At 46.1% G+C, this 18,603-nt stretch overlaps 1 protein-coding gene across 1 annotated transcript in view; it reads right to left on the reverse strand.

Moving 5' to 3' along the window:
* ABCA12 (ATP binding cassette subfamily A member 12) overlaps positions 1 to 18,603 on the reverse strand; it is an 85,545-nt gene that overhangs the window by 24,875 nt on the left and 42,067 nt on the right. Inside the window, exons 23-28 of the mRNA XM_083154497.1 lie at positions 17,027 to 17,279; positions 16,235 to 16,318; positions 14,467 to 14,554; positions 8,901 to 9,028; positions 7,711 to 7,792; positions 4,946 to 5,051 (exon numbers count right to left, since the gene is read on the reverse strand). Coding sequence (XP_083010623.1) covers positions 4,946 to 5,051; positions 7,711 to 7,792; positions 8,901 to 9,028; positions 14,467 to 14,554; positions 16,235 to 16,318; positions 17,027 to 17,279 — 741 coding nt within the window. The remainder of the gene's footprint in view (positions 1 to 4,945; positions 5,052 to 7,710; positions 7,793 to 8,900; positions 9,029 to 14,466; positions 14,555 to 16,234; positions 16,319 to 17,026; positions 17,280 to 18,603) is intronic.

The raw sequence follows: 18,603 nt of genomic DNA on the forward strand, positions 1-18,603 counted from the left end.
GCCTAACTGCAGCCTAACCTTATCCCTAACTGCAGCCTAACCTTATGCCTAACTGCAGCCTAACCTTATGCCTAACTGCAGCCTAACCTTATCCCTAACTGCAGCCTAACCTTATTCCTAACTGCAGCCTAACCTTATTCCTAACTGCAGCCTAACCTTATTCCTAACTGCAGCCTAACCTTATCTCTAACTGCAGCCTAACCTTATCCCTAACTGCAGCCTAACCTTATCTCTAACTGCAGCCTAACCTTATCCCTAACTGCAGCCTAACCTTATCCCTAACTGCAGCCTAACCTTATCTCTAACTGCAGCCTAACCTTATCCCTAACTGCAGCCTAACTTTATCCGTAACTGCAGAGGTTCACAAACTGGGTCCTCAAGGCACCCTAAAAATCCAGGTTTTAATTATATTCAAGTTTGGGCACAGGTGACTTATAAGTACCGCAATTAACTTGTTTTGGCTATCTTTGCTCAACCATGTATATCTTTAAACCAGGACTGTTAGGGTGTCATGAGGACTGAGTTGGGGGAGCACCAGAACACAAGAATGCCACTGAGCCCAGGTGAAATGGCCGATTGGACGATGAAGTCTGTGACATTCACAAAACGTTATACGTCAGGTGCCAAGAGATGGGCATGCTTTTTCAAAAACTGATCCAGTGTGATTAAATAATTTTATAATCTAAAGCAAAAATAATCTGAGGAATTTTTGTCATGTATATATAAAAGGCTAAACACGCCTCACCTCTGAGGTGAAGTACCGCCAGTGACCACTAGAGGCCACTCAACGGACCAAGTTACTCCTTAACAGAAATTGAAAGTAAAACGATCTGTTTCAAACTTGCTGGATACGGAGAGAGGGAGCTGTGAGGACAGAGATTGGCTGTAGGGGCAGACGGGGACTGACGCGCTTTTAACTAGTACTTTATATACTGTACAAATAATGTATTCTAGCAACCCACATGCTATATGTTCTATTCTGTGACTGAAGGACAAAGTCATTCTCCATCCCTCTCCCCCCTCCGGAGCTCTAATGCTGGAAAGTGGCTGGGTTAAAATCCCATTTATTGGACTTTTTATTATTATTATTATTATTTTTTTATAAAGTCTAACCTTGAAAATAGGATTTGATTCCATTTCAAATCCCTAAAGCTGCATCAGACTTTTATCTGCCCAATTTAATCCCCCCTTTTTCAAGTGTCCAAAAGCTCTTCTACTAGAGGGGATTTCTGGTGCATTGTATTTCATAATAGTTTATCTTCGCTCATTTTAGTGTCTCTGTCGTTTTTGCCCGAAGGGAAACCATGGCAGTAAGGGAGAATAACCGCAGTCTGAGAGGGGATAGAAGCAGGATTGATAAGAAACACTTGGTCTCTCTAGTCAACACTAGGGTCGATTTTTGTCAGGAGCCAATTAACCTACCAAACTATTTTCAAGCCCCCTTCACCCGAGGCTCAGCCTACTCTCGCCTTAGCCCCGCCCCTTTTTGGACCGCCTGCTCCTTCGAGCGACAGGTCCCCATTTCGAGATTACCAAAGTTTTGAATTATGCTAGTGTGGGGGCGGGGAAGGGGGGGGGGTTATATTTCGGCACTAGAGGGGGGACTTTGTGTTAGGCTGTAAGGAGGGGAAGGTTAGGGTTAGTCTACGGGGCAGGGGTATTTGATTTAGGCAGCGGGGTACAGGGGTGAGGCTGAGTGAAGTATTAGGCTGCTTCTACGTAGGGTTAGGATGAGGGAGAGGTTTAGGGTACGTACAGAGACCTTGTAAAATACTCCATATCAGTCTTTTGGGCATTCCCCTGCTAACGCAGTTGTGTTCAGCGCCGTCTTTCCCATTGGGCTTAATGGGCAGTTGCCCAGGACTAGGCGCCCATTCCAATGGGGAATACGGCACTGCCCTGGGGAGCTGTTGTGCCGGGTTGCAGGCAGCGGCGGATTGAAGCTTGTAGCACTGCGCTATTTGGCGGGCGTGAATCTGTTTTTGAAAAGACTGGTCAGACGCTGATTGGCTGAATTCTCTCAGCCAATCAGCGTCCAGACAGTATTTCCAAAATCACCAGCACTTCCCGCCGGGCAAATAGTGATACAAGCTTTCAGCCACCACGGCCTGGACCCTGCTGCACGTAGGTATGTGATGGCGGAGGGGGTGGGCTAATGTTTTGCCCAGGGCCCCCCGCCAATGTTAAGATGGCCCTGGACGTGTTGATGCCTGCTCGGGGCGAATCGGTGTTGGAAGGGCACAGTCCGAATAACACAGGCATGTGTGTATGAAAAAGAACCATGTTTATACTGTATTTAACTCGGGGGCCTATTCATTGGACTTATCCACTGCTGAAAATGCACATTTTGCATGTATGATCTATCACTGCACTCTCCGGTGGGTCAGGGCCAATGGTGATGCCATTAGTGAGGGCCATGCTGCCGAATACTCCATCGCTGTGTATACTGGCTCCCCCGACGATGTCTGATACACGTAGTGTAGGGTGTACCCAGCTTTGAACTGAAGAGATCCAAACCCAGCAGTAAAGTGACAGAGTACGCTACTGCATCATTACACTATTCCTCTAATTGACAGGCTGTAATCGGAGAAGAAATAGCCCTCAATATAACTTTAATTATTGCCGCAGTATGCGACGACAAGGAATGATACCTTTCAGGGCCCCGCTGCTATTACTGACCGATAGCCCCCTAAATCAGTGCATATATAGATGTATCATGTTCTGCTACAACCTCCTGTTGTAAATAACCCCAATGCGTTGAACAAGCGAAGCGTCTGTATTACATTACAGATAGCAAGCGGTTATTTTTAGCTGAGCGGTGGCACAAGTGCAGCAGTAGTTAGGAAACTCGAGGGAATCTCCCTGGCGATCTGGAGGAGAAGCTAGAAGCTATAATCATGATGGATAGTGGTATAATTAAGCTGTAATGTCAGCGGGATTGAATGCAGGACCTGCATAATGGCCTCTCACTGCAAGATAAATGCAGGCCTAAATCTAACGTGTTTATGGAAAATAAGCGGCGTCTAGAGATCATCAAAATGTTTTATTTTCTCAGCGAAAGAATCACAAGTCCTCCAAAAAAATCAATTCTACCTGGGCTACTGTTTGCAGCGTTGCTAAGCGACAGAACTTTTACCGAGTATTTATCAGTTGCTGCACAAGACCGGTGGGAGGTTCCGTGTCCGCCAGTAATTAGAGGTTCTGAGAATTTACCATTTTCATGTCGCTGTAGCCACTTTTACAGGACAGAAATATGCGTATTTAGAGCTTAATTGAGGGGAGTAACGGGGAATAAGAACACTGAAGTCGTCTAGGCGTTGCAGGCGCTGGGAGCTGTTACTCTGGCCTCTGAATGCTCCTTACTGGCATTATTATTCATCTGATGATATTGTAACTACAAACTCTGATATCAAACATTCCTTTTATACCATACCCTTGTATTCCAGCTGTGTAGGCCAATAATATGGATACTGTATGTACAGTGTGATACTGTATTATGAAAAGCAATGTGGATTGACTAAGGGCATACCTCCCGACTGTCCCGCTTTCCAGGGGAACGTCCTGTTTTTCCTCAGTGTCCCACAGCGAGAGGGGGGGGGGGGGGTTTGGTTAGGGGCAGTTGGGCATCTCCCCTGTCACCTGTGTATAGACGCTGTGCGCACAGTGTCTATTTATGCCCCCAAGGCGGCGAAAATAGGGCGTGGTCTCATAGGAGCATTGCAGGTATGGGGGGGGGGGGGGGACTTTTACTAGGTCTCGCCCCCAAAATTTCAGGCATGTGTGAGAGCCCCTCCTCCTCAAATTTGGGAAGTATGCTAAGGGGGTAATTCAGGTAGGATTATCAAGAGCTGAATTTGGTCTAGGGACCGATAGTGCGGCTCTGCGCATTTGTATATGTGAATATACGCACGTGCAGGGCCATGGTGAGAACATCTTCGGAGACTTGCACAGAGGGGTCGGTGAAGGAGGGGGACGGGGCCTGGAGCACGGGGACGCCCAGTTTTTCCTGAGCGTGCCCACAAAATCGATGGCCATCCCCAAGAGGTTACAGGCACGCCGAAGCCTGCCTGGGGAGGGCAGAGTATGTCACATGACGTCAGCCCCGCCCCAATCTTGGACATTTCCGCGGCAAATAAGTTCAGACTGACTTTTATTTGTGCTTAGGGGAAAAATCATTTGATGTTTGGTGACCGTCGAATTATTTCTACCCCGTGTGCTCGCATGCGAGGGGATGTGTAAGCATGCACAGACATTCGCGTAACAGCGTATTTTTGGGTGGGGGGCGGGTGTTCGCCCGCTCAGCAGGCAGTGTTTGAGCACTCGGTAAGCTGCGTAAATTCTCTACGTGCCGAGCCAACCTGAATCACCCACTAAATGCAGAATGTTGATTTTGGCAAAAGGTCGACACAAGCAAACTGCCAACATGAAAAAGGTTGGTGGGTGAAAAGGTTGTTGTGGCTTTTGTGCCAATGTCGACACCTGACGACATGGAACCCCCAATTAGTGTAGCGTGTACCCTTTCACGACTTGCTTCGCTTGACATGCTTTGGACCTGGTGCCTCGCACCATTAAAGTGGTGCTCGGAACACTTACCGTTCCCAATCAGAGTGGAAAAATCTACCTTTCCATGATGATGTTTTGTAAGCGTCGACAGTGTGCCAATGTCGACATTCTGTATACCAACCTAGACACTGAATATACACTAGTGTACACCGGGTACCAGGATAAGTCAGAGGAGCATCTGATTATGTTGTTTCAAATACATGTCACAGAGAGGAGATAAACTACCAATCAATTAGCTCCCAACTGTCATGGTTCAAAACTCCCTGCAACGCTGCAAGCTGATTGGCTGGTACACTATCTCTCTCTGCTTTATCCTATCCCATGCTTTGATGCATCTCCACCAGAGACACAGATCTCACATCATTCCATTAGACTTCCGTACCGTAATCCGCGGACTCGTTACTCGGCAGGAAGCTCCTCAGGAGGAAGTTGCTGAAGCTGTTCAGGTAGGCGGGGAGGCTGTGAGGACCCTCGTTGTTATACCATACCTGGGTATAAAGGAAGACCACCCATTAGATAGGATTGTAAATCAGATCTATTTACACCGTAGAACTCTGCGAGACACAACACTATTGGTAAACATTTTACTAGCATCTGTTACCTAGGGCCAGATGTACTAATACATACAAAATGGAGAGTGATAAACCACCAGCCAATCAGCTCCTACCTGCCATGTCACAGGCTGGGTTTGAAATATGTCAGGTAGGAGCTGATTGGTTGGTAGTTTATCACTCTCCATTTTATCACTTTTCATGGCGTAGTACATCTCGCCTCTAATGACTGTAGTTGTGATCAGGGGTCGCCATGCTTCGGGCACGGTGCATTGCTTCGCATGGCATTTTTGGGCATAACAGCAGTCATTTTACAAACTTATGGGCCGGCATGTAATAATAACCGATTTTATCGGCTGGGAAAAAAGTCACACGAAGTTGGAAATTATATCGGCCGTCTTTTTTTTTCGTAAGCCGTACGATGTAATGGCGTGTGTCTTTAATGCTAGGAATTCATATCGCATCCGACTAAAGAGATTTGTAGACCAGGAGACGTCCGGCTTTTTCAGACCAACCGGAATGGGTTGTGTAGTATAATAGCTGCAGCCCGGGAAGTAATGGGAGCCGAATCAGCCAGTGTCACACAAAACAGCTCTATAGTCAGACATACATAGAGCTGTTTTTTTTTTAAATAAGTTATTATCATTATTACATTTTATTTATAAGGCGCCACAAGTGTTTTGCAGCGCCTTGTTGAAAATCAATAACCTGTACACAACAACAGTGTTTACAACAAATAAACTTTCAGTTATTTCTAACCTTAAAAATCAAAAATATACTTTGATCTCTCTCAAAAGAGAATATAATGCACAAGCAGCTTCTGCTGATTAAAATGATATACAGCATGCCTATATTCTATAGTGTCTAGTGTTTTCCAGCCAAACAATGTAACCTAATATGGAATTCTAGGTTCTCCTTTGGTGTACCAGTACTTTGCAAGGCAGGAAACCACTGCCTGTAACTTCTCCATTCTGCCTGTGCAAACTCCAACTCCTCCATTGCCATTGTTACTCTGCATACATTGAGGTGCTATGCAATATGATTTGGGAATTCTTCTAGTTGTCAATCTTTTCCAGTACACAAGGTACCCTAACAGCCCAGGTTTAATGTTATCAATGCTTGAGCACAGGTGACTTAAGGCCTGATTTAGGCAAATGCAAATGTTGCTGATGCCTGGATCTGTATTGAGTTGCCCACCATCCAAGTGCCCCAGACTGAGTACAGAGACGCAGCATCGCTCGCATATATGTCTATTTTTGGTTGAAATACGACTCCCATGTTGCTGCCACTCCCCGTAACCACCACCAGGTGGTCTCTGACTATCAATCAATTTGCAAATAAATCCCCTCAGCAACCAGCCACTGAAGGACCATCGGTGGCAGGATGCGTTCTCTGGCACTTAATTAGTCCCTCATTCAGTTTGGTTTTACTATCTGTGCTCAGGCATCGATATAGTAAAATCTTGGAGTTGTGTGGTGTCTTGTGGCACCCCGGGTGTAGGGGGATGGGGGAGCGGTGTATACACAGTGTTACAATACACTAGCAATATTGGAAGCAGACTCCCAGTAAAAAAGGTGGTGGTACCAGAGGTGGTGCTACATTGCAATCCAAAATTTACATTGGTAAGCCACACCAACTGCCACTGGCTTGTGATGTTTGGCAGTCGTTGCGTTGACAGTTGGAGTGGTTCCCATATTTGAATTTTGAACTGCACTGTAGCACCACCTCTGGAGCCACCACTGGGGGATACTCAGTGCTGAGGAATGCCAACAGATATAAAGCAGTTGTAGTAAGCATGAAACTGCAGGACAGAGCAGGACAGAGAAGGAGAGAGCAGGAGAAAGTAGTAGAGAGCAGGAGAAAGCAGGACAGAGAAAGACAGAGCAGTAGAGAGCAGGACAGAGCAGTAGAGAAGAGGACAGAGCAGGAGAAAGCAGGACAGAGAAAGACAGAGCAGTAGAGAGCAGGACAGAGCAGTAGAGAAGAGGACAGAGCAGGAGAAAGCAGGACAGAGAAAGACAGAGCAGTAGAGAGCAGGACAGAGCAGTAGAGAAGAGGACAGAGCAAGAGAAAGCAGGACAGAGAAAGACAGAGCAGTAGAGAGCAGGACAGAGCAGTAGAGAAGAGGACAGAGCAGGAGAAAGCAGGACAGAGAAAGACAGAGCAGTAGAGAGCAGGACAGAGCAGTAGAGAAGAGGACAGAGCAGGAGAAAGCATGACAGAGAAAGACAGAGCAGTAGAGAGCAGGACAGAGCAGTAGAGAAGAGGACAGAGCAGGAGAAAGCAGGACAGAGAAAGACAGAGCAGGACAGAGCAGTAGAGAAGAGGACAGAGCAGGAGAAAGCAGGACCGAGAAAGACAGAGCAGTAGAGAAGAGGACAGAGCAGGAGAAAGCAGGACAGAGAAAGACAGATAAGTAGAAAAGAGGACAGAGCAGTAGAGAAGAGGACAGAGCAGTAGAGAAGAGGAGAGAAGAGGAGAGAGCTGGACAGAACAGGAGAAAGCAGGACAGAGAAGGAGAGAGCAGGACAGAGGCACTCCCTGGGCTTTGCAATATTTATCTCTTACACACATGATGTTTGGGGATGGTGATTACCTTATTTACAGTCAGGTTGGAGGGCAATGGTATTTTCCTATTGACATCTGTAGCAGGAATGCCGAAGCTAAATCCTCCATACCTGCACACACAGAAGTATGTCATAATTATTACAGTGAAATTGGTATAAATGCTCCTTTTACATATTTTTGTGTTATATATCTACCTGTATACCTACAGATATAGCCGCGCTCATCGTTGCTGCACCACGGCCACTTGTGCCTTGTCGCACCTGTGGCACTGAATCACTACGCTGCGCCATCACGGTTCAATGCATTGCTATGAGCTATAACAGCGAATTAGATACACATGCATGGTGGTGGAACTGCACCAATCACCTGGCGATTAAGGCAGCCATGATGAGCCTTCTGTATAGGGAGTTTTTTGGTATAAAAGCCCTAAATCTGACCACACCCCCTTTACCTGTGACCACACCCCTTTCCTGCATTTGTTCCGTTTTTGCTCTTCAGGTGTTGGAGGTTATTGTGCTACATATATTACGACCATACTCCGATCACTATTGCCATCTCATGGTGGTGATAGCAGGAGATAACTACTGGAGCAAATACTTTATAATATAATTAAAGCAGCCTGTTTTTTCTAGGGGTATTGTGAGACGACTGTCCCGGGCCGCTACATCGCTTTCAGTGCAGCAGAGAGCAGTCGCTGGCCGTCATGTGACATCAGCCACCCGCCCCAAGGATTCATGGGCCTGTCTGTATTCGCAGGCGCATCTGCCCCTTCCCGCCCATCATGTTGCAAACGCCCTGGCGTGTGTATATCTCGCCGAAGGCTTTCACTCGGAGGGTTTGCACGTGCGCAAACCCCCAACAAAGGCCAGGGAAGCCAATTCGGACATGACCAATCAGGTCTGAATTGCCCTCTTAGTGTTTAGAGTGTGCACCTGCATTATTTTTTTTTTGTATAGACCTAACAATGCAGGTTCATCTTAAGGACCAGTGGCGGATCCAGAGGTGGGGCTGCAGCACAGTTCAAAAATTCAAATAGTGGAGCCACACCCACTGCCAGTGAGTCTGTTTGGAATGGCAGTTGGGGCAAGTGGGTGTGGTTCCCCTATTTAAAATTTGAACTGTGCTGCAGCTCCTCCTCTGGAGCCGCCACTGTTAAGAACGGAAGGTAGATTGATGCAGTTGGAGGTGCTGATACAGAGACTGTATATTATCACTTACCGCTGCTGGATAAAGTCCAAGGTTGTAGCCAGTAGGTAATTCTCCATGTTATTCCCTGTGACGTTATACATCATTTGTTCTGAGTAGGTCCTGCGGTGCGGCGGAGGTTCTTCTGGAATACCACAGACCTGCACAACACAGTGGGCTCAGATCATGATACAGATAATAGCTGTGTGAGTCTGTTCTTTACTATAATTGTGACTATTAAGAGTATTTAACAAGTAATATACTTATTATCCTTAATAGAGAACACAGTAGATATAAGTTTACATCAGACCGGAAGCTATCTGTACTGTAATGGCGCACAGTAGCTCTGTGCAGTGCACACAAGCGCAGTAAGCAGAATAAAGATTGTCTCTGTTTGAATGCAGCTAATTGCTCTATTTACAGCTCACAACTCAGAGGGACCGTTACATGATCATTCACAATTGTACTCAGTAGCCGCGACAGAGAACAGCATAGAGGCGGAACTACCATTGGTACAGCAGGTGCAGTGCACCAAGGCCCCTGATTACTGCTGCCCCTGTCACCTTCTTTCTGTCACCCACTGTTTTTCCCTGTCATCCTCTGCCTCTCCCTGTCACCCACTGCCATGTTGTATATTGTGAACTTGCGTTGGGGTGGAGAAGGCAAAATGATATTTTTGCACCTGGGCTCACCACACACAAGCACCACCACTGGAACAGCAGTAATTGCTGTATTGTAGAAATGATAGGGACATATATTTTGGCACCGACCTATGGATTGTCAGCTAAACCCTATTTTGTCTTATTCGTGAGGCCTTAAACTGCAGTCACTGGAGGGGAGTGGTGGCACCTCGTTGGGTGGCTGACAACATGTTGTTGGTGGTAGGCACAGTCGGAACAACAGAGGCGTGTCTAGACCGTTATCAAGATTTAGCCATCCCATCGTGGGGAGGGACCCGGAATGCGGGGGCACCTTGCCCTGTGCTGGTTGGCCCTCCACATGCTGAAGACGCCAGTTGTAGTTTCGAGAGAAATCTGAACCTGAATCAGGCTAGAGAGACATTTCTCTACTAAGCCAAACTATTATTATTGTTTATTTATTTATTTATTACCAGTTATTTATATAGCGCACACATATTCCACAGCGCTGTACAGAGAATATTTTACCATTCACATCAGTCCCTGCGCCAGGGGAGCTTACAATCTATATTCCCTACCACATGTACACACACACACAGTCATTCTAGGGTTAATTTTTCTGAGAGACAATTAACCTACCAGTATATTTTTGGATTGTGGGAGGACATCGGAGTACCCGGAGGAAACCCACGCAAGTACGGGGAGAATATACAAACTCCACACAGTTAAAGCCATGGTGGGAATCGAAACGCATGACCACAGCGCTGTGAGGCAGTAATGTAACCGTTACACCATCCGTACTGCCCCGTATATATAACACATGGTGGGGATAGAACCCATGACCTCAGCGCTGTGAGGCAGTAATGTAACCGTTACACCATCCGTACTGCCCCGTATATATAACACATGGTGGGAATAGAACCCATGACCTCAGCGCTGTGAGGCAGTAATGTAACCGTTACACCATCCGTACTGCCCCGTATATATAACACATGGTGGGAATAGAACCCATGACCTCAGCGCTGTGAGGCAGTAATGCTAACCATTACACCGTCCGTACTGCCCCGTATATATAACACATTGTGGGAATAGAACCCATGACCTCAGCGCTGTGAGGCAGTAATGTAACCATTACACCATCCGTACTGCCCCGTATATATAACACATGGTGGGAATAGAACCCATGACCTCAGCCCTGTGAGGCAGTAATACTAACCATTACACCATCCGTACTGCCCCGTATATATAACACATGGTGAGGATAGAACCCATGACCTCAGTGCTGTGAGGCAGTAATGCTAACCATTACACCGTCCGTACTGCCCCGTATATATAACACATGGTGGGAATAGAACCCATGACCTCAGCGCTGTGATGCAGTAATGCTAACCATTACACCGTCCGTACTGCCCCGTATATATAACACATGGTGGGAATAGAACCCATGACCTCAGCGCTGTGATGCAGTAATGCTAACCATTACACCGTCCGTACTGCCCCGTATATATAACACATGGTGAGGATAGAACCCATGACCTCAGCGCTGTGATGCAGTAATGCTAACCATTACACCATCCGTACTGCCCCGTATATATAACACATGGTGAGGATAGAACCCATGACCTCAGCACTGTGAGGCAGTAATGCTAACCATTACACCGTCCGTACTGCCCCGTATATATAACACATGGTGGGGATAGAACCCATGACCTCAGCACTGTGAGGCAGTAATGCTAACCATTACACCGTCCGTACTGCCCCGTATATATAACACATGGTGGGGATAGAACCCATGACCTCAGTGCTGTGGCAGTAATGCTAACCATTACACCACCTGTACTGCCCCGTATATATAACACATGGTGGGCCAGTAATGTAACCATTACACCGTCCGTACTGCCCCAGAAATTGTTCTAACTCCAGGTACGTTTGCATAGACAATCTCCTTCCAGTGATAAAGTAATGCATACAGGGGGTTATAGAGCCTATTGAGTTGCTAATTAGAGAATGACTGTGCATGCGTACCATATGCATCATGCATGTGCGAGGGGAAATAGCGACCTCAGGCTTTTTTTTTGTTTTTTGTAAAGGGACAATCCCCAGGGCTTATTTGATAAACCCATTCATGTTTATGATTTGGGATTGCACAGTAGACCTCAGTAGAAGGATCAGTAGATCTCCCATTCATTTACAGATTCCACATTGAAATTTAAATCACTATTGTAGACCAAATACTGCGCAAGACTCTAATTTGGCGCATAATCGTTAGTGGAGAAAAACAAATCAGAGTCGGCAAAATATGTAAATAAGAAAAACAATTGGATTCCTCGTGAGAGCATCTAGTTGTTGTTGTGAAAGTCATTTAGTGCCCAACGCATTTCGCCTTAATACCAGACTTTTCCTTGTAGGACTGAGTATGGAAAGCATCGTTATCTTATAGGGGGCAGGAATTCACATTTAAATAAAAAATATACAGTATAAAGTAGTTAAACTTAAAACGTATACTGCTGGAAATAATAATAATAACTATTTTATGTTCCAAATAATAACTATTTTAAAAAACAAAATGAATCCTAGCCAAGAATGGAAAGCGAAAAAAAAATGTTACTGAACCTGTACCCTTATTTTCAATTAAAATGATGCAATATTTAATTTAAATAAGACAAGATTAATAGAGGAGAAGACAATAGAAAGGAAATGCGTGTGTCAATATGTGAAAGCTAATTAATAAATGTCATGTTCCCGCACATGTGGACAAACATATAATATTAGGAGCATCCTTGTATCAAACTCATTTGCACAATTACAGGCACATTATATCATATTAGTCATGTCATGCAGCAGCTTTTGGATCAGGACTGGAAAACCCTGCTAGTCTGCGAGACTTATAAGATAATTTGTAATTTAAACATTATAATTACATACCTCCCAACAGTCCCAATTCCTGCAGGAACGTCCCGGTTTTCGGGGGACGTTCCCGCGTCCCTCCTGCCACCAGCAGTGTCCTGCGGCCGGGGGGGGGGGGTGTGTGTGTTGGGTGCCCATACACTAGTAAGATTTATCTTCAGATCTGGCTGGTTGGAACAAAATCATGGTTATGGATGAGTGACAGTTTGGCAATTTTCCAGCATTTCCAAGTAAATGGTCAACTGTCATTTGCTCTCATCCATAACCAGGTTTTTGTTCCAACCAGACAGATCTGAAGATAACTCTGCGTGTGTATGTTAGTGTTTCTGACTCTTTTATACTATTTTCTCATAAAATGACATTGGCTGTGAATTTGATATGTAGGAAAAAACCCAGCACGCTGGGTTTTCACTGCGGGGGGTATCGACCAGCACCCCATAGAAGCTTATGGGCTTGTTAAGGCTACCCAGCGCCGCCCTCAGCAGTGCTGTTCTGCCTGGACCAGTGACCTCCTCCTCCTTGCACTGTACATCCTTTTCCGGGTGCAGAGAGGAGGAGGCGGAGCCCACCCGCAGCAGCCTGCAGCCGGGTAAGGGAGGGAGGGGGAGCCGCCGGGGACCCACTCACCCTCCGCCAGCTGCTTCACAATGGGAACCTCTTATCACAAGAGTTGCCCGTTGCTATACTAATCGCATATGTTAGAGCATAGGCGAATAGTATCATTGCAGTAGCCAGCGGAGGGGGTCGGTAACTGGCAGCGGAGGTAAGAGCATCCCGCCCCAATGTCTGTGAGCTATTCTACACCCAGATTCATTTAATTAAGCAGGAAAATATTAATAACTATAAAATTGTGAAAGATGCTTAAAAGGGCTCCTGAGATAATTTCCCAGAAAGTTAATCGTGAATTTGTCTAGCGATCATAATTAATTCTGTTGCGAAATGTTTCGTTTATGACCCAAAAACTAAGAAAAGATGTATCAAACATAGGATCTGCTTCTGGTTGGCTCGGTAAGCAGTGACAATTGCTACCTACTGAGCACTGAAACACCACCTACTGCCCGGCCGTCCGCCTCCCATCCCCCCACCGTTGCCGAAATGTGTTCGCTAACAAATCTGTTCGCTGACCACCAAATTATTTCTCTTGCATTCGGAAACTGACTTTTATTTCCTCCGCAAATTGCTGTGAGATCAACCGCCCGCCCCCGGCAGGCAAATCGGCCCGCCTGTGTTTGCACGGGCGTTCCCATGGTACAGCGCCATTTCCAACCCTTGTCCGTCTTATACTGCTTCCCCGTGTGAATTAATTATAGAAAGGAATATTAGCAAATATGTTTTAAGACAAGAGAGCTTTGAAATGTTATTGTCCGCAGCGAAAGCTACTTTATAGTTAATCAGACTAATTAAGTTTGTTTCAGCAGGTTTGAAGCGATTGATATCAGTGACCAGCCGATATGTGATATTTGTGGGGGAAGGGGGGGGGGGGGGGATATGTGATAGGTTCCTCTTCCTAGATGAAATGTTTCTGAATCTTAATTTGGCATTTTAGCTTGAGGAATTTAAAAAAAAGCATCAATGAGGGGAATATAGTTACTGTGCATGTAAATTGTGTTTTCAGATAATTCCAATTAACACTGCTTTAAGGTTGCCCCGGGCGATGGCGCCGTCCTCTCGGCCTCACATTCTGATCAGTAGCGCTGCTTGCTTCACCTAGTAATGGCCTAGCTTCAGATGTGTCCACGGCTATTGGAGCCTGCTCTAATTGCACTAAAGATGGATATACACTTAGCGATCCCCGGCACCACCTGTATTGTTAGATATATCGTGCTGTGGGAGAATGCTATAGCTCATAACCACTGGCCGATATCGTTCCCGGTATCGGTCAGCGACATCATCCGCCCCCTGCTCTGTACATGCAGTCTCTGGCGATATTGACCGATTGAGCTACATGTGATGGCGCCCTGTACTGTACACACTTTTCTAACAGTGCAACCTTTCACTTCAGCATTTTAGCTGTTCAGTTTAGATAGGGGACATGAGGGTCTCAAACTACTTACTTCCTTTCCAGTTGTACAGCTGCATGTGCCGTATACTGACGTCTGGTTACTGCTCCAGGACCCTAAGCCGCTCTCAGGCAAGCATTGTCTGGAAGAGAAGGATCAGACTTAGCATATATCTCCACTGGTGCAATTCATAACCTATTACATATTTCCCTTTATGGCCCATGATACTCCGGAACTGAATTATTTGTAATGGTCACAACAGTTTTGCTGCTGCATGTTGGCGCACTTACCTACTCTCCCAGAAGTTGTGGGAGGCTTCAGATGTTTTGTATAGTTACCTGCAGCCCTGGAAGAATGTGCTCCTCCTATTTTCCACCCGCATCCTATTGAAGCAGGCAGAATGAGGAGACGACTGCTAGAAACGCATTTCCGAGCTGAGGGGGTGGAACTAAAAAGATGTAAATTAGCTCCATTTAGCACCGCCCCTTTACCACGGACCTGAAGATCATGGCATTTGTCTTGACAGGGGCAGGCTTAATGATGCCACAGCTTAATGATGCCAAAGGCATAATGATGTCTCCTTGAAGAGCCCAGATACTTCCAGAGAGGAACCTTCAAAAGTAGGTAAGTATGATTGTTCCGGAGTCTGTCTGCTTGTAACTTAATAACGTGCTTTATGGAATATTAGAGCAATGTTTACAAAAATCCACATTTTAATGGCGTTATTATAATTTTTTTACTGCAATATATTTTTACAAGAATTTAGCAAAAATCTCTTGCTGAGGGTTGGGCTATTATAAGAACTTGCACCCCTTGTAAATGTGTGCGTCACTGTAGGCTTTTGGGAAGGCTTTTTGTAGTTACTCTTAGACATCCTAAATAACCTTAGGATGACTCCTCCAGTCGTGCTGAGCAACCTCAGGATGATTTCACCGGACATCTGAGCAACCTCAAGATGTTTTCACCGGATATCTGAGTAACCTCAGGATGATTTCACCGGACATCTGAGTAACCTCAAGATGATTTCACCGGACATCTGAGTAACCTCAGAATGTTTTCATTGGACATCTAAGTAACCTCAAGATGATTTCACTGGACATCTGAGTAACCTCAGGCTGTTTTCATTGGACATCTAAGTAACCTCAAGATGATTTCACCGGACATCTGAGTAACCTCAGGATGATTTTACCAGACATCTGTTTAACCTCAGGATGTTTTCACCGGACATCTGTTTAACCTCAGGATGATTTCACCGGATGTCCTGAGTAACCTTAGCATGATTCCACTGGACCTCTGAGTAACCTCAGGATGATTCCACTGGACATCTGAATAATCTCATGGTGATTTCCACGGACGTCTGAGTAACCTCAGGATGATTTCACCAGATGTCCTGAGTAACCTTAGCATGATTTCACCAGACATCCAGAGTAACCTCAGGATTACTTCACCGGACATCTGAGTAACCTCAGGGTGATTCCACCAGACATCCTGAGTAACCTCAGGATGATTTTACCGTACATCTGTGTAACCTCAGGGTGATTTCACCGGACGTCTGAGCAACTTCATGATGATTTCACCAGACATCCTGAGTAAACTCAGGGTTACTCAGATTACCAATATTCACGCAGATAATCCAAGACTGCTTCTCCAGTGGGCCGTCTACAGTGGACATGTTTTTACTTAAGACACCTCCCGTGCAATGGCTGTGTTTATAGTGTCCACCTCAGAATTAGCATTAACATTAATACATTTAATAAAAGTAAAAAACGGGCAGTTGTTTGATGAAGACAATACAAAGTTTACAGTAGCGCAGTTTACTTACGCGTTTTGATTTAAACAGGAGTTGTCTATGCCGGGATATGACCACATTGCTTCCATGAGATCTTCACTGCTCTGATTATAAAGCCTGCAAATGGAACCCACAATGTGAGTACAGTAAAGATGAACTATCGCAGCTTGTGTTGGGTCATAACAAAATGCAAGGTTGTGACAATTGATATAAAGTCCATATAGACGTTCCCGGGCAATTACTTCTATCTTTACCCTACATTACTTCCTTTTAACACTCTTAGATGGGCAGAGACAGTGGGCCGATTCAGCCTCTAATGCAGGGCTGCACATTCACAGGCCTGCCGATTATCGGAGGACCACTCATGCGCACAGTTGGCAGTTCGCGAGCCTTCCATGCGGCCACAGCTATGTTTTGTAGAAGATAATAGATAGAATCTAATTGGTTGATATCCCATCTTCGATAGAAATCCCATCATAGTTAATTTACCCCAAAGTGTTAGTTAATCTTCCATTACCATTACATTAGACTTAGGGTGAGTTTTAGGGTTACTGTTAGAATGATGGTTAGCATTAGGGCTAGGGATATACCCTCAGTGGTGCACATATGGGGGGTTTCGGAGTACCCAGACAAAGCCACCATCTGTGAGTCAATGGGGATTGGGCGGCTAAGATTCCATTAGAATCAGGAAAATTTAGCCCTGCCTCCTGTAGTGTCGACACCATAAACATATCAACATAGTCCTATGGCCATTGGGTGGTAAGAAACAATAGGCCCCTATTTATAAGAAAAACGACAACAGGTTGATAAGAGCTTTGTATTTACCCAAATGGCACAGATTGGTCGGTGGTGCCATACATATCGGGAGATAGCAAGATCTCTGGGTAATTCACAGAACTTATCGAGAGGGAACCCAGCCCCATGGCCGCGATGACAAATAACACAGGGAGCAGGATCTGGGAAATTAAACCCTTCCAGTTCCGTCTGGAGTTGTGGAACCTCTTGATAAATATAGCGATGATCTGGTTAAACAAGAGCTGGAAGCCTTTTTTGTTTTCTTCCTCCGTCAGTGGCTCATCTGCAAAAATAAAAAATTACAATACAAGGATTTATTTCGAGAATTTTTCTTGCAGCTAAAAAAAACGGTGGCCAATCGGTGGTTGAAAGACGGGACGGAGATAACAGACAACCCAAAATCGTTTCTTGTGAAAGCGGCTATTTGTGTGTCTCCTTCAGTGGCAATTAGGGTGGCCAATGCCGGGATCGGCATATCCTGGGATATGGCCTTAAAAACATCGGTATTTGAATACCGGGATTGCAGCTTCCATTCCCGGGATTCTGAGATTGGCCTGTGAATGCGCAAATCTAATGCCGGGCAGCACTGACAACCCGAACAGATGCTGTCCATCTGCTCCTGACTCCAGGCTGCGGCTCTGCGGCTGGGCGCCTCATGACCTCATGTCAGAGGTCACGCTGTGTAGCCCACCTGCTGCTTCACACCCACCTGCCTCACCACCGCCAGGCTCCTGACCACCGCACTACCACCGGGTCTTTTGGTGTCAATTAGTAGTAGTTTTGAGCACATGGGGACACCCAATTAATGTACTATGTCTGCTCCCCAAGCTTCAGGCCAGGTGCTTTGTGGTGCCTGTCAAACTTAACCAGAAGGCTGGTTCCCAATCGGAGCCCACATGGATGGTACGGAGCGCCCCAGGCAGGGGGGACGCCTCGGCGTTCACCCGATCCACGGGGGTGCTGCGGCGCGGGAGGGACCTGGGCTGTCACCCGATCCATGGAGGGGGGGTTGCCGGGTGATGGGGCGCTCCATGGGTAGGAGGGGGCGGGCGGGTTTTGCCGGGTGCAGGAAACTTACCCCTGCTGCCGGCGTCCCTGCTGCTGCTCCGATCCTCTCTGCTGACAAATGGGGGGGGGGGGGGGGTGTGCGGGTAATGCTCCGGTGGGGGGAGAGAGTTGTCGATGGCGTTGACCTCCATGGGGGGGGGCTCCAAACTGCCGCCCTCCAGTGGCCGGCGCCCTAGGCAAATGCCTAAGGCTGCCTAGTGGTGGCGCCGGCCCTGGGTACGGTACGAAAAAGTGCAAAAAAAGAGTAAATATTCTGAATGTCGACTCATGTGTTGGCTATTGCTCTGTCGATCATTTGACAGTGTTGACATTTTGACAGTCATTCTGATCCCCTGTGCTCTCCCCCTGATTTATAGCTGATCCATAGCTGTCATCTGTTATTTTGATACTGCACTTTCTCAACTACTTGGTGCATTCATTTTTCTAAGGCTGACCAATATAGCAATAAATATTATACTGTAGGTCTCCACCTGCTTTGGTTTTAAATAAGACTGTACAGCGTTTTGATGCTATGTACAGCATACAGTACCTTCCAACTG

The sequence above is a fragment of the Crinia signifera genome, chromosome 7, assembly GCF_055691185.1.
Source record: "Crinia signifera chromosome 7, ASM5569118v1, whole genome shotgun sequence".
In the NCBI taxonomy this organism is placed as follows: domain Eukaryota; kingdom Metazoa; phylum Chordata; class Amphibia; order Anura; family Myobatrachidae; genus Crinia; species Crinia signifera.